Here is a 14,129-nt window from a genome sequence, read left to right on the forward strand (position 1 = left end):
TTGGGTGCACGCTGGAATACTTAATGCAACCTCCCTAAATACGAAGCAAGGCAAGTGACTATGCGGACGACGGTGAGTCTTATTCAGCACTCATTCGGTTAAGATGCAAATGGCTGGAGATACCCTATCTTGCGAGATATCTCAACGGACAAGGACTTATCCTACCCCTACTGGAAGAAAGAACGCACATATGCAACGTACTCCTGGTCATTCTTTGACCCGTACCTCACCTTGATAAAGCTATGCTCATAATCTCCCACAAAATACCGCAGTCGATCCGTACCGTCTGTCGCCGCTTCGAATATCGCCTGCGCAACGTCCTTGGCCTCGGTCCCCTTCGCCACACTCAACTTTCCAATCGCCTCCATGGACTTCTCCATGAACGCGCCGTAGTCTGGCATGAGCGCGGCGTCCAAGGCAGCGGACGACCTCGCGCGGGCGCTGAAGCTCGTCTCGCCGATCCCGTCATGCGGAACAACCAACTTGACGAACACGCCCTGGCTCGCGAGCTCGATCGCGAGAGCCTCCGTGAAGCCCTCCAGTGCGAACTTGCTCGCGGCGTACGTCGACATCATCGGCATGCCAGAGTACCCCACGCCAGAGCTGACGTTGATGATCCCGCCTTTCTTGTGCTTGCGGAAGTGCGGGAGCACAGCGCGCGTCACGTCCATCAGGCCTGCACGGTATCAGCCACTGTTCCCCCAAATCGGAGGCGACGTGCGCGTATACTCACCAAATAGGTTAACGCCGAACTGCTCCTGTATCTTCTCGCGCGGCGTCATCTCGAAGAGCCCGAGCTGGCCGTACCCTGCGTTGTTCAGGAGCACGTCAATCGAGCCAAACTTGGCGAGAGCAGCGTCAACGGCAGGCGCGATGCTGGCCAGGTCCTGCACGTCGAGGCGGAGGATGAGCATACGGCCCGAGGCGAGCTCCTTGAGCTCAGTGTCCTTCTCTGGGGTGCGCATCGTCGCGACGACGTTCCAGCCCTTCTCGAAGAAGAGCCTGGCAGAAGCGAGCCCGATGCCAGAGCTGGCACCTGTGATGAAGATGGTGTTGACCATGTCTGATGCTGTGTTACCCGGCGAAGATTCTGAATTCGCGTGCGATCACTCACCGATATCTGTTCAATTGAGAGAGGACGTGATTGGATTCTATGATCAAGTGAGTGGGAATGTATTCATTCTCTGTAGTCTCCGGGCTTATATGCTGGAATAGCTCAGCAAATTCTGCGACTATTACAAAGGAACGACTGTCTTCCTGCAGGTAACTAGCCTGAGGCTGTATCTATGAGCCTAGTTCTACGATGGCGGCCGCGGATGCGTCAGCACGAGCCGTAGCGCTATCGGGTGCCCTGGACAAGCCCTGGACACGAAGTAGTCCAGGTGTTGTCCGCGATATTGAGCAGTTCGGCAAAGCCCGCGAATTGATCATAGCAGGGGATGGCTGAAGCTACAGGCAATGCGATTTTATTTATTTGAGCCCATCTCTACCGTACCGCTATCGAGCCGTAAGCTGCTGACAAGAAAAATCTACTTCCGTGGGCGAGGGCTCGGGTGTGAAGATGTCGCAGAGAACTGGGTAACTTGCATGTCACGAGGTGGTCAGACTGCATGTGTCTGCACGTTTACTACAGTGTTAATACCACTTTCAATTCATTGCGCTGGGCAGGGTTTTTTTTCCCGGTTTGGTGACATAAGGATTGTAGGGATGTTGAACTCACAGAAATTTAACTGACTTGATTAACTATTACATAGGAACTTGATTAATGCAGACTATGATATGCGGAGATGGAGAAGAGACTCCAGAGTCGGTGAAGACTCCCGATGATGCTAAATAGGAAGAAAACAACGCCATGCTGGGTGTAAAAGCTGCCTTACGGTACTCTCGACAAATGCATTCTCTGTCAGACGGAAAAGTGGTTCGATGCGCTCCAAGGGGACATCGCTACGGAGCCCAAGAGATGTCCAACACTCCCCAATCCTCCTCCATCAATGACATCGCCTCCACCTTGGAGACTCTCCGACATCCGCTGATGTGAACAGAGATGATACTGGAGGGCTTCGCAACCCCGAACGAATTCCAACCTGGCATGAAGCTACCATTGGGAGATGCGGGAGTAGGCAACGATAGGACAGGACTGTTGGGGTTTTGGAGGGCCCTCCGCTTGAGTGGCTTCATCAGCCTAGCAGGAGTAGTAGAGGCACTGCTCTCTGGGGTTGAGGCAGCCATCATCGACTGCGCCTTCCTGGCCTGCACGACCGCACTCAGACAACTGAATTTGACATCCGCACAAAAGGTTAGAATCAGATGCGTGAGGCGGGGGCAGGTCCAGCTCCTCTGCGTCTTAACATGAGAATTCCTACACGAGCCGCCGGACAAGTGGCACAGAACTTCTCCAGCTCCGTGGCACGATTCGATGTAGAGCAGCGTCAGCGATGGCATGTATCTGAGCATGGAGATGGTGTTCTCGGCATCTAGATCAAACCAGATGAGCTTCAAGCTAGTGAGATGCGGCAGGCGCGGATCGTGGAAAATAGATTCGAGGCGAGGGAGTTGAGGAGATGAAGATTCGATCAGCGAGAACACGTCGCGGGACATATTCAGCTTCCTGAGTGCAGGTAACTGTATCTTCTTTAGAGCAGCTAGGCTCTCAGCATCACGACAGTTTACAAAAAGCTCCTCGAGCTTCGCCAACGTGATGACCGGCGAGGTCTGCAGACCAGATATCGGGGGAGAGTTGGAGGGCAAGAGGACTTGCTCGAACATCTGTGTCCACTGCTTTCTACGATTGCCGAGAAAGAGGTGGAGCTCTTGGAGAGATGGCATCTCAATGTAGATAAAGAGTAACCACATGTCACCTGGAGGCACGAGTCGCCACTTGAAAGAACGAAGATGAGGAAGCACGATGGGTTTCACTTGCAGTTTCGCGAAACGGCTTCCAGGAGGGATATCACAGTCGCCAGAGGCACCAGATCCTACTTCGACGTAGACATCTATGAGCGGAACAGCTTCCATAAACAGTTGTTCAAGGTTCTGCGAGCGGTGGAGCAGAGGCAGGAGATTCGATAGACGTAGGCCTCTATGCCCAAAATGCCAGCTTTCCTTCGAGAAGTCTAAATTAATGGTACACAGAGCGGGGAAGTACACGGGGGGCAACTCGGAGGGCGCTACACCGTGCAGGTGAAGATATGACAGGCGAGAAAGTGCATCTATCGTGGGCCGCACAAGAGATTGGGCATCTGGAATACCCCTGGCTGTCCCATCCCGAGCAAGGCTGAGGGTTTCTAGGTGAGGAAACGGAGATTCGTGGTTGATGAGTTCTAGGAGAAACTCCAGAAAGTTCGTTCCCGACCAAATAACAGATCGCCAACGAGAGGACGACTTTCGGATGTCAGATCGAGCACTGGCAAGTGGAAACGCGCCTTCAGACAAGGGGAAAGGCTCTGTACCGATGATGTCAATGGGTACCTGGTTGGAGCGAGTGAAGAAAGCCCTCGCTGGTTCGGATTTTCTCACACAAATGAGAGACCAAAGGGCAGATGTCGACAGGGCAAGTTCCCGCCACTGGTGGCAGACGTGCGACAGAATGACTGGTCCTTTGTGGAACACCAGATTACGCGGGGGATGGATAACTTCCTCTTCTGACCAGTTAACGAAGTGGAGAAAGATTTCAGTGAGCAACTCCGGGGGCAACCATTTGATAGGATATCTCCTATACTTGAGCGCGCTGAGCTCTCTTTCCACCGTGTTCTTCTGCTCTAGCACAAAGCCGAGAAGCCTCCTTGCCTCGGTCTCGCGGCACTGGAGGTCCATAAACTTGGATTCAAGAGCGAGAATCTCCGCGTCTAATGCAGCCGTGTCGCACGACATCCTGGCCTCGCGGCTACTGAGAAAGGAAAATGTACCACCGTCAGCACACGAGACTTACAATTCGCTGCCTATCACGCACCTAGTACTTCCTCGTCTTTACCTATGAACGCTCACGCAAAAGTATTGAGAACAAGTGACGTGTCACGGTACCCTACGAGCGTCGACGCGTCAACAACGGGAAGCTGAACTTAGTTCTTGTCCAGATACGGAAGAACACCGCTCGGTTACAGTAAGTCACGCAGTACTCAGTTCTGCGATGAGTATAATGTTGACCAGGACAGAGCCGAAAGAATGGACGCTGTCATCACCTGAGACGTGTTATGCTACGTTGGCAGTTCACGAGTAGCAGTTCACGAGTTGCTCGCTCTTGCGCGAACGCGGCACAGCACGCGAATACAGTAAAACATTCGAGACAGGTACAACATGCATAGACAATAAATAGCACTATATCGGCATAATGGGGGCGCTGCCCTTCTCTACTGCAGTGCGGAGGCTACAGGCAAGACATTAGTGAGAACGAATAGTAAAGGGAAGACAGCGTGTACCTGTAGTCATCGCCATTCTGCGTAATGTACCGCACCCATGGTAGTGCCTGATACCCACTCTTCTCAACGATCTTCAAGTAGCGCACCTGGATGCCGGAGACAGTGAAGTATGGGATCTCGAACTTAACCGTGATCGGTGCACGCTTGTCCAACTCTTGTTCTGCGCACCACAACAATAATTCACAGGAGAAAGAGAACAATGAACGAAGACGCATGCATCAGCGGTTGCAACAGGTGTCGAGCACAGCAAAAGCGTACCTCCTCGCACACTGGGTAACCCAAAGTGCGCCCGCATGAGGAATTCTCGCCCACCGCCTAGCTGCTTGATTTTCCACACGAAAGCCGACTTATCCGGGGCGTACTGCACGCTACCCGTCGATGCCTGAGCGGGCGGCGTCAAACGCGGACAGTCTTCCGGAAGTGGAAACGTGGCTCACCCGGAACTTGGGCGTATCCGCGTCGTCGGGCACGGGCACGTAGATTTCCACGTTGTTTGCGGTGCTCCGGCGCTTGAACTGCGCCTTCACTTTCACCATGTATTCCACCCTGCTTCCTTTGTGGTGCTCGACCTGCCACGATGAGTCAGATCGCATGATAAGCTAGGGCAGCTTGAGGAGTAAGGTGGGACGTACCGCAGCTTCGACCCATACCAGTGGCTTCACGGCCGTCGAAAGACGATAGGACATGAGCTCGAACTCCCCATCCGGCGGAATGAATGATATTGTCCTGTCGTTCTCAAAACGTGACAGTCGGACGCATTGGTGGAACTTGACGTCCTCCATTTCGATCGCCTTGCCCCGTGCCGCTAGAGCACAGAACACGCTCGAGTCAGTCAACCACGACAAGGGACTCCGACATTGGCTGTGAGGAATGGACAATGCGAAGTGCTACCGGACTTACTTCTCCCCGTAGCCTCGAACATTACCTTGTCATTGAGACCTAGTCGGAGCTCGGGCATGCCAGACAAGTAACATTTCATCTTAACAGCGCCTAGGATCTCCGACCGGACCACATTACCGTTAGCATTAACCTGAGCAAAGCAAAGAGGAGTCAGAAGCGTGACAACATAACTATTGTTGAGCGTCAATAACACGGTGGTGACCAAGCGTATGGATCGAAAGTTTGTCGATCATGTTACAGCCTCGGGAAAATCCACAGAGCATCCATACAACACAATGCGTGCGGACTTATCCGCCATGAAGCGCGGTTAAGCTTCTTAGGGTCACAAGGAACAGTGTCTCGGAAGAAGCACAGACACATACCAGGAGGTTAACACTTTCAATGACATCCAGGAACACTTCGTTCTTGCGGTACCGGATGCCTTCCGACCGCCAGGACACAGCGTTTGTCACGGCTATTGGTGGCCGCACCTGTACCTCCAGCTTGTATGACTCTTGTGTTATGTATCTGCGTAATCCGAACACACGTCAAGTTAAACGCTGCAGCCCAAGGCGCTCGTAGCTGGACGCACTCTTGAAGAATCTTGCTCTCCGTGGTCTGCGGATACCCAAAATCCATCATCTCGTCCATAAGCTCGTAGATGATGACAAAATTGTCCCGAATTGACTCTTCCTCCAGTTCCTTGAAGTATTCCACTAGTACTTGGACGAAGCGGTGCAGGAAGAGAATAATCTCGGCAGCATTGCTATTGCGCTTTGACAAAGCAAGCACTGCACTCACGGGTTAATAGCAACAATAGAAGTTAAAAACGCGCGTTAACGAAGTGCATGCCTGAGTACGGCCGTGTACCCAAGTAACGCGAGATGAAACTCACGGTAAAGATTCGAGTGTCGGATATGCATGTAATTGATGCTATCTCTCGTAAAGCATGGTGTAACCTGTTGCCCCTCTTCCTCCAAATCAAGCACAATTGGTAAAAACCGCTCCACGTAGGATGGAGGCACGTCGTCGCGATATGAACGCTGGATTAGCGGTTTGCCCTTTAGGTCGAGGATAGCTATCAAGCTAGCCATGATAGTAGACTACTGGCCGGGATGCCACAGCGTGGTACAGCGCAGTCCGAAGCAGTAGAATAGCCACGAATAACTGAGGAACCCGAGAACCAGACGCACAGCTCGACTCCCAAGATGGTACACTTCGGTAAAGATCACGGTAAGAAACTTTCTAACGTGTTGGCACTAATGATCACTAATCTGGTAAGTAGAGCTGGTACGGCGCCTATCCTGATAACGCTGGCAAGCGCCAATCCCTGCTGTGCACGACGAGGCGGTGCCACCGTGGGCTGTGTTTCCATACCATTCGCTTTGTGCCCTGCAGCATGCTGGCTTTGTCCGTGACACTTGTTATAAAGACACCTCCTGTGCCCGACCACCACTGCTTCTGTCTCAAACCGTCATCACCGTACCTGTCTCATCGCTTCTGCTCTTCTTAAAATCGTGCCCGTCGCTGGTTTTCTGTAAAAACACCCATCGCTAGTTCAGTTTTCCAATGGGCAAACTAGACAGCCACTACGACCATCGCAACTCGAGACCCAGGCAGGCAGCAGCCTCGCGCGCTCATACCCCCGCTCCGGCCGCTCCTCCAGACATTATCACGTACCGTCTGGAGGGCAAAATGGTGTACGTGACGCCCGCGGAGACATACGAAGTACGTCTATTTCTCGCAATGATAACACAGGTGCCACATCTCAACTTCCACACAACTTATCAGGAAGGCGTCACGTTCGCGAAGGCCGTCTTCGAGGAGCTCAGCGGCGTCCACCCCGAGCGCATCACCTTCTCCGTCAGTGTGAACATGCCAGGTGGCGGCCGCACCGTGCAGATCAGTCCGATGGCCTGGAGGGCGGTCGTGTCTACCCTCGCGCAGTACGAGATCGTTGACCTGGTGGTCCTGCCAGAGGTCGTCGTAGACTTCGCGGACGCGGAGTTGCCGCAATACGCTGATATCGATAACAAGGAGTCGAGGGAGCACCTGTCGCGATCACCTTCCCCTCAGGAAAAATCACGACCGTCTTCTCGCTCGGCTTCTCGCGTGGCTTCGCGCTCTCCGTCGCGCAACCCTGGTAGCCCCAGTAGGACGGAACGGGCTCTGAACTGGTTTGAAAAGGTTATTAATTGATGGTCCGCGCCTACCGTTACTTCGGACAGTGATATGGACAGATACACTTTCAATACCCTTCTGTATTACCGCCTTCACTTCCGAGTTCCCTGTATTATCCATATCTTCTGGTCTCTGGTCTCCGGTCTCCTGAATTAACCCATGGCACCTATACTGTACACCATTTAGTAGTTCATACTGCGAGAGGCATGTCTACGAAATGCTGGCCATCCGGACAGTGGACAGCCAATCTATTATAGTATCTGACAGCAATTATTGTCCTGTATATAGATGCGAATAAATACCCTCCGCGTAGACCTGAACATCCGAACAAGACGTGTACAGAGAAGCATAGTGAGCTTCACTAACGGAATCCTGGTGGCACAACACTGATCCATAGTGGCTTTCAACGGGTCCTCCTCAACCACTCGAACCACCGACTGCCACTCTGCTCCTCCTCGCCCTCACTCTGGCTCTTCCTCGCGAGAAGCGGCGTCATCTCACTCGCACCCTCGACGGCGACCGCCTCCACGAGATCGTCCCGGAGGTCGGCCTCCACGGCCACGTCGACCGCAACTTCAAGGGGCATCCCCCCGTCCGGTCCTCTCGTGACGTCCGCCGGGGAGTCAGTATCCAGGGACGCCAGTGGGTTCCCGAAGTCATCGATCCCGAGCCTGCGCTGGCGCACACGCCAGCAGATGCACATGATCAGCAGTGCGCCCTGCAGGATACCGGCTACGGCGTAGACGAGCCATGCTGCGGAGGGAAGATGTTAGTCAAAGCCGGAAGGTCACGGCGAATAGAAGGGAATACACACTGGTCCAGTTTGTGTCGGGTCTGTACGGTACCGGTATCAGTGTCAGCATGTCTCGGGCGTATCACACAGCGGTGAGCGCTCACCTCAGCGCGACGCTGAGCACCATCAGCACTGCACCGGGACTCTGCATGAGCATCGATTTGATGCTCAGCGCACCCACGAGTTTCAGGCGGTAGGTCTTCGTGAGTTGCGGGAGGTATTGCAGTGTCGCCAGGGCTGCCGAGGTGACCCCGAGGAAGGTCGCCCATAGGGAGATCTGTGTGGAGCGGCGACTCGGATCTGGAGAAGGCTTCGTCGAGAGGAGGAGGAAGGTCACGAATGTGATGAATAAGCTGCGTGGGAACGGCGTGAGTTGTCATCCGCTGCGCGAGAGGAATGACACATACATGTGCAGGAAGACCACCCAGGAGAGGATGATCGACAGCCTCCACTCGTCATTCGGGACGGGAGTCTTTATGTGGTGGGGAGGCCGATTGTCGTGCATGTCGACATCTAGCTCGGCGTACTTGAGGTGTCGAGGATAGTATATCATGTATAGTACAAGGCTAGTCGTATAGATACGTGAGACAAGCCCAGCATGTTACGAAGAACCACTTACATTAGCACGAAGAGGAACCACGTCAAGAACACTTGGAATATTCCGGCAACCGATTCGACACAGTTGCCAAAACTCTAAGGGTGCGGAGTACTCTATTAGCAGCCGCAACAAATGAGGCGTCCTGACCGAATACAGTGTGAGTACTCACGAGGACTCTACAGCATTTCACAATACCCCACTGCATGACGATTCTGCAGCCATGTTCATCTAAGATTTATGAAGATGAACTGAAGATGAACTTACATATTCAGCATCGCCGAGGCAGACGACGTGCTTCCTAACAACAGAAACCATGGGCTGAAGCCTTCGGATGACTTCGTCAAGATAATTCTAAGGTGCTGAGTGAGGTTGTTTCAGTATATCATGCGCAGCAATTCGACAATTAACAGAGATTGGCAGACGACAAGCCGAAGCTCGGAAACTCCACAATCTAATAAATTTACAACCACGGGCTACCTCACAACCCTCCCAGATAACATTACATCTCAGACGACGGTAAACTCACCTGGGGTAAATAGGAGATCGTGATACCAATACAAAGGAAACCTGTGAGGAGGTTGGCCGCGTAATCATGATGCTAACGGCAAACATAGTCAGTTGATGAGAACGGGACACGGTATATCGAGAACATACGGGGACACACGTCTCAGACATGGTAGTCAACAGCCTAGAGTGAATAAAACGAGTAAAACGAGTAAATTTAGCTGACGCCGATTACACAGCCAAGCGTGGGTGCATGTAACGGTATGGACTGGCGTCCCCCCAGCGTCCTTAGTCAGACTGCCTTACTAGTACCGGTTCACGTTCTCTCTCTTTTTCTTACCCTGTTTTCACCACCCCTCAGTTCCTCTCCCTTCGTCTCGGTCTGGGGACCTCCATTACCGGGGCCTCTCGACGTATAAAAGAACCCGCTGTTCGTAGAGTAGAGGGCAGCGTACTTGTAAATCGAATCCCAGCCTTCAACGCTGTGACACTCGTGTGTGCGCTTCCCGTGTGACGTGACCTCCCATTCGTGGTAGCCAACGTCACAGTGCACGCCGCCGTGTCGCGCCCAAATGTGGTAAAAGATCACGCGTGCCGCGTTTCCCTCGCGTTGAATACCCAAGCCAAGCGACGCGGAGCATCATTGAATACATGCTCACTGTGGGTGTCGGAGTCTCACTCCTGTAGAAGGGCTTTGTCCAAAAAAATGCCACCTGATGTAATTTCTGAATAAAATACTTATGCCCTCAGCCTACCATCCTCACAAGTCAGAAATAACGCGTTATGTCACGGTCGAATGGTGACGAAGCATGATTTTTTCGTCGAAAACAGCCAGTACTCAACCGTTCGCAGTCGTTAAAGGATAATTCTATTGGGAAACCCTCAGAAACCCGGAAACCCCAAGAAACCCCGGGTTTCTGAGGCTGCTCGGAGAAACCCCTCAATTTGGAAACTTGTGGGGTTTCCCTCTCCAGAGGAAGTTTCGGACTCCGGCCGGACGCCCTCCTGGGGCGGCCATGTTGGCATCATCGTTTGTGCGGGAAGGCAGGGCAGACTCACTCCTCAGCTTCTCATGGCAGTTGACGAGAGATCGAGAGACCTTGCCTGCATGCACTCTCCATATTCTTAAAGTAAAATTTCACAAGAATGGGAGAGGGAGAGGGAAAATTGGCACCCGCCGTAAGCCTTGTCAGTCCCGCCCGACGCGTCCTGTTCACGTACATAGAGTGTACCAAGCTCCTGTGTGATCGGTAAGCCCCGAATCAATTTCGCAGCGAGGCCTCTGCTACGGGGAGGCCGCACTTTACTCACTTTCAGAAAGAGACTGCAAGCGCGGCTCCCCATCAAAACCGGCCGGCTGTCAACGGTCTCCCTTGCACAGAAACCAGGTTGCTGAGCAACTTAAGGGGGTTTCTGGGGTTTCCGGGTTTCTGGGGGTTTCTCAATAGAATTATCCGTCGTTAAAGCCCACAAAAGCTTGAGATTTGCTGGTACTAACATATACAAGAATATAAGAAGTGAGACCTTAGACGGGGGAGTGTATGCCAAAGTGCCAACTCGTAAGGGGGGATTGGCGATGTGACGGTCACAGAGTATAGTACGGGGACAAAAATTGTGATAAGCCTGCGTCAAGTCCACGCCATCATGCTCGCCTTAGGCTTGCCATAGGCATCCTAAATATGCGCGGATTGGGATGTAAGATTCCAAATACTCGCAGTTCCAGAGCTACCACAGACTGAATATTGAATGCAGGTATCTTGTACAGGAGATATATACATCGACATGGTTTGGACCCGACGTGAATGTGTGGAGTGCGTATACGTTCTACCGAGAGACTATAAAAATTGCTACGACAACGAACCCAACTGATTAGTGCAACAAAATGACTGATCCCCAACAAGAAAGTTCTACAGCCACGTACATACAGTGTACCAGCGCGAGGTATCCAAGTCCTGGAAAGTTCGACGAGGAAGGAGGACCTGCGGGGGGCCAGAGCTCGACAAATCGGCGTCCACACGACGAGATGGCACGGCTCAATAAAGTTTGTCACTCCCGCCAAGTCGAGCGAGCATGCGGCGAACGTGGTCATGGGAGCTGCTAGCGTGACGACGCGACCCGAGCCACTGAAAAGTCAGGCTCAGCTGCGTACGCTCTGCACGACCCGCCTCCACATCCTCCTGATGCCCCCGTCGTGCTGCTGCTGCTGCTGCTTCCCGCTGCTCGCGACTCCCTTCACCAGCTTCCGTTGCGGCGCCAGCGCCGTCGTCTCGTCGCCCCCTTTCGCCTCCTTCCCAGAATGCACGCGCACCCGTACGAGCAGGGTCTTCCGCGAGCGCCTGCTATGCGTCGACTTCGTATCGGCGTCCTTCATCTTGGTCTCATCCCCCACATACACAGGAGGGCGAATCACCGCGGGCCGGACTTTTTCTCCGTGCTCCCCTATACGCACTCCGATGTCCAGGCGTTGCAGCCCTATATCTCCCCTCTCACCTTCCGCTTCGTCCACTACACGCACCTCCGCGCCCTCCTCGGCCACGACGCCCAGCGAGAGGCTCGCCTCGCTTCCAGTCCTGCTCCCGCCCGACGTGAACGCGAGACTGGGCGTGTCGGCAGACGCGAGAGAGCACAGCGAGCCGGTGTCGTCCTGCACGAATGGCGCCAGGGGCGGGCGGAGAGTGCCCAGGTCTGCACTGTCGAGTGCCATGTGCAGGGACTCAGTGGAGGACGCCGGGGAGAGGGTGGACGCCGCGGAGTGCGTCCGCGCGTGCAGTGGGCGCGGGTGCGCGGAGCGCAGGCTTGGGGAACGCGAGGACACCGGATCCGGTTGGGAAGGCGTGGGGCAGGGAAGCGAGCCGAGTGAGTTGAGGCTGGTGCGCGACGGGGTGCGTATGGGGGCGCGCGCTGGGGCGGTTGCTGGCCGCTCGCGGGCGGTCTCTTCCTTCTTCACTCCTCCCTGCTCCTTCGTCTTCGCGTTTGAGCTCCCGACCTCGCCGTTCTGATACTGCGCGAGGAGCTGGTTCATACTGCGGCTGCGGTTCGTCGTGTGCAAGGCCTGCGTTGGAATCGGCACGCCCGCGCTGACAATCATGGATGCAGGCCTGCCCGGTACGCCCTTGCCCTTGCGGTCTTCCATAATCACAGACACAGGACGCGCCCCGGGGCGCGTAGTGCTAGCGCTCGACAGCGCACGCTGGCGTGCGCGCATGCCCTCCTCCGAGTTCGCGGCGACGGGCAGAATGACGCCCTCGGCCTTGAGGCCCGCACGCGAGAAGCGCGGGGCCGCGGACATGGTGAGCCAGTTGTGCTCGGGGTCGGTCGCCGAGTTGGAGTGCGCCGACGGGCTGAGGTACGAGCGTCGGTGCGGATGTGCAGAGCTTGTGGGCATGGTGGGCGCGGATGTGGACCCTGGCTGGCCATACATGGATGTCGGGCGCGGATGCCTCGGCGAGGCTGCACGCAAGCGAGCGGGGGGCGACGGCTCGGGCGGTATCGCGTCGGCCATCGAGTGCGCTGGGGGAAGGAGGATCGACCGGGGCCTGGTGGACGTCGGCGGGTTCTTCACCGTCGGGTTGCGGTGCACTGCAGTGGCACTCGGCGGTACAGGCGGGACGGGTGGGGGTGCGGTGGCGTGTCCGAGGATGGGCGTGGACCGAAGTTTCGTGAAGCCGACTGAGAGCCGTCGCTTTATTGATGTCGACTTCCTGGGCTTGGGTGGCTGTTCGCTCGGTTCCGTGCTCGGGGTCACGTCCGCGCTATGCTCCGAGGACGAGGACGCGGGATATGCTGGCTTCGAACTCGGCAGCGTGAACAGTACATTTGGGGCCGCTCGAAAGCGCGTGCCGTGCTCGCAGCTGCTCGCGCTCCAGGTCGAAGCAGCGCTCGCGGACACGGATGCACTGTATGACAGCAGCGAGCCTGATTCGTCGCTGCCGGTGAGTGTGCCGTCGTGCGATAACGCGAGGGACGGGCCTGCCAGCGGGGAGGAGCGCCGCGGCCGCGCACGGGAGGGCGCGCTGAGGTACGTGGTATGTCGCCGTGAAAATTCTAGGCGAGCGGTCTGAGGAGACAGGTCCAGGAAAGACGAGGAGGATGCGGGAGAAGGAGCGTCTGGAGAAGCAGCGTCGAACATAACCATGCTGCGAGGGCGAGGCTTTGGCAGGAGCGTCAGCTCAACGAGTTCGAGATAGAAGAGAGTTAAGGTGGGCAGGTGTGACTTGTGGGTCCGCAGGCCATTTTACTTGGGAGCGAAGGGGATGGACATGAAATACACAGAAGACTGACTCACCGGTCTTGGTATGTCGTCTGCTGGAGCTGCGACAGACGACGTGGTTACCAGGGCCATGGCCACCTACTGATGAGCTGTTCTATCAGTGATGCGTCGTTCAGACTCGGGCGGAAGCCGACCTTGGCGGTGTCGGTGCTGGGGTAGACGTCGAGGAAAATGGGTGAGAAAAGGCTGTACACGAAGCTGACTGATTTTTACGGCAGGTTAGGCGGCGGCGAGAGATAAGAGACGCCACTATGACAATCCGGGCTTGTTCTCAGGTTCGGGAGCTAATGTTGGACGCTATTATTCTACAGGTGAGTTGCAGGTTTGGATGCGAGCCCAAGTAGTTTGGCGGAGAGACAGCACCGTTCGTGTGTGAGGCTCGGAGAGGGCATGTCGGTTTAGTGTGGTGATACATGAGCCTTTTTCTGCACGTTCCATGTTGATCATTGCGTGACCCGAAACAAGCAAGGATGCTTGCATATTGGCGCC

The 14,129-nt window shown here is 54.9% G+C and overlaps 6 protein-coding genes across 6 annotated transcripts; 1 reads left to right on the forward strand and 5 right to left on the reverse strand.

Moving 5' to 3' along the window:
- Positions 1–167: 167 nt before the first annotated feature.
- Positions 168–1,061, reverse strand: SCP_0507140 (Uncharacterized oxidoreductase; the record flags this gene model as incomplete). Its single annotated transcript, XM_027758771.1, has 2 exons — positions 168–676; positions 734–1,061. The coding sequence occupies 2 exons, from the start codon at positions 1,059–1,061 to the stop codon at positions 168–170; spliced, it is 837 nt and encodes a 278-aa protein (XP_027614572.1).
- Positions 1,062–1,944: 883 nt separating this feature from the next.
- On the reverse strand, positions 1,945–3,870 carry SCP_0507150 (hypothetical protein; the record flags this gene model as incomplete). The annotated part of the gene is made up of 1 exon (XM_027758772.1): positions 1,945–3,870. One exon carries the CDS (start codon positions 3,868–3,870, stop codon positions 1,945–1,947), a length of 1,926 nt encoding a protein of 641 aa, XP_027614573.1.
- A 444-nt stretch (positions 3,871–4,314) lies between these two features.
- SCP_0507160 (AP-1 complex subunit mu-1) lies at positions 4,315–6,388 on the reverse strand (the record flags this gene model as incomplete). Its single annotated transcript, XM_027758773.1, has 9 exons — positions 4,315–4,363; positions 4,416–4,575; positions 4,674–4,797; positions 4,853–4,984; positions 5,048–5,220; positions 5,316–5,445; positions 5,678–5,822; positions 5,887–6,085; positions 6,190–6,388. 9 exons carry the CDS (start codon positions 6,386–6,388, stop codon positions 4,315–4,317), a joined length of 1,311 nt encoding a protein of 436 aa, XP_027614574.1.
- A 475-nt stretch (positions 6,389–6,863) lies between these two features.
- On the forward strand, positions 6,864–7,493 carry SCP_0507170 (predicted protein; the record flags this gene model as incomplete). Its single annotated transcript, XM_027758774.1, has 2 exons — positions 6,864–7,022; positions 7,086–7,493. The coding sequence occupies 2 exons, from the start codon at positions 6,864–6,866 to the stop codon at positions 7,491–7,493; spliced, it is 567 nt and encodes a 188-aa protein (XP_027614575.1).
- A 385-nt stretch (positions 7,494–7,878) lies between these two features.
- On the reverse strand, positions 7,879–9,541 carry SCP_0507180 (Uncharacterized protein; the record flags this gene model as incomplete). The annotated part of the gene is made up of 9 exons (XM_027758775.1): positions 7,879–8,228; positions 8,290–8,309; positions 8,373–8,621; positions 8,676–8,834; positions 8,888–8,961; positions 9,036–9,078; positions 9,131–9,225; positions 9,393–9,464; positions 9,521–9,541. The coding sequence occupies 9 exons, from the start codon at positions 9,539–9,541 to the stop codon at positions 7,879–7,881; spliced, it is 1,083 nt and encodes a 360-aa protein (XP_027614576.1).
- Positions 9,542–11,507: 1,966 nt separating this feature from the next.
- SCP_0507190 (hypothetical protein) lies at positions 11,508–13,712 on the reverse strand (the record flags this gene model as incomplete). Its single annotated transcript, XM_027758776.1, has 2 exons — positions 11,508–13,520; positions 13,656–13,712. The coding sequence occupies 2 exons, from the start codon at positions 13,710–13,712 to the stop codon at positions 11,508–11,510; spliced, it is 2,070 nt and encodes a 689-aa protein (XP_027614577.1).
- Positions 13,713–14,129: the final 417 nt, after the last annotated feature.

The sequence above is a fragment of the Sparassis crispa genome, assembly GCF_003851025.1.
Source record: "Sparassis crispa DNA, contig_000004F, whole genome shotgun sequence".
NCBI lineage: Eukaryota > Fungi > Basidiomycota > Agaricomycetes > Polyporales > Sparassidaceae > Sparassis > Sparassis crispa.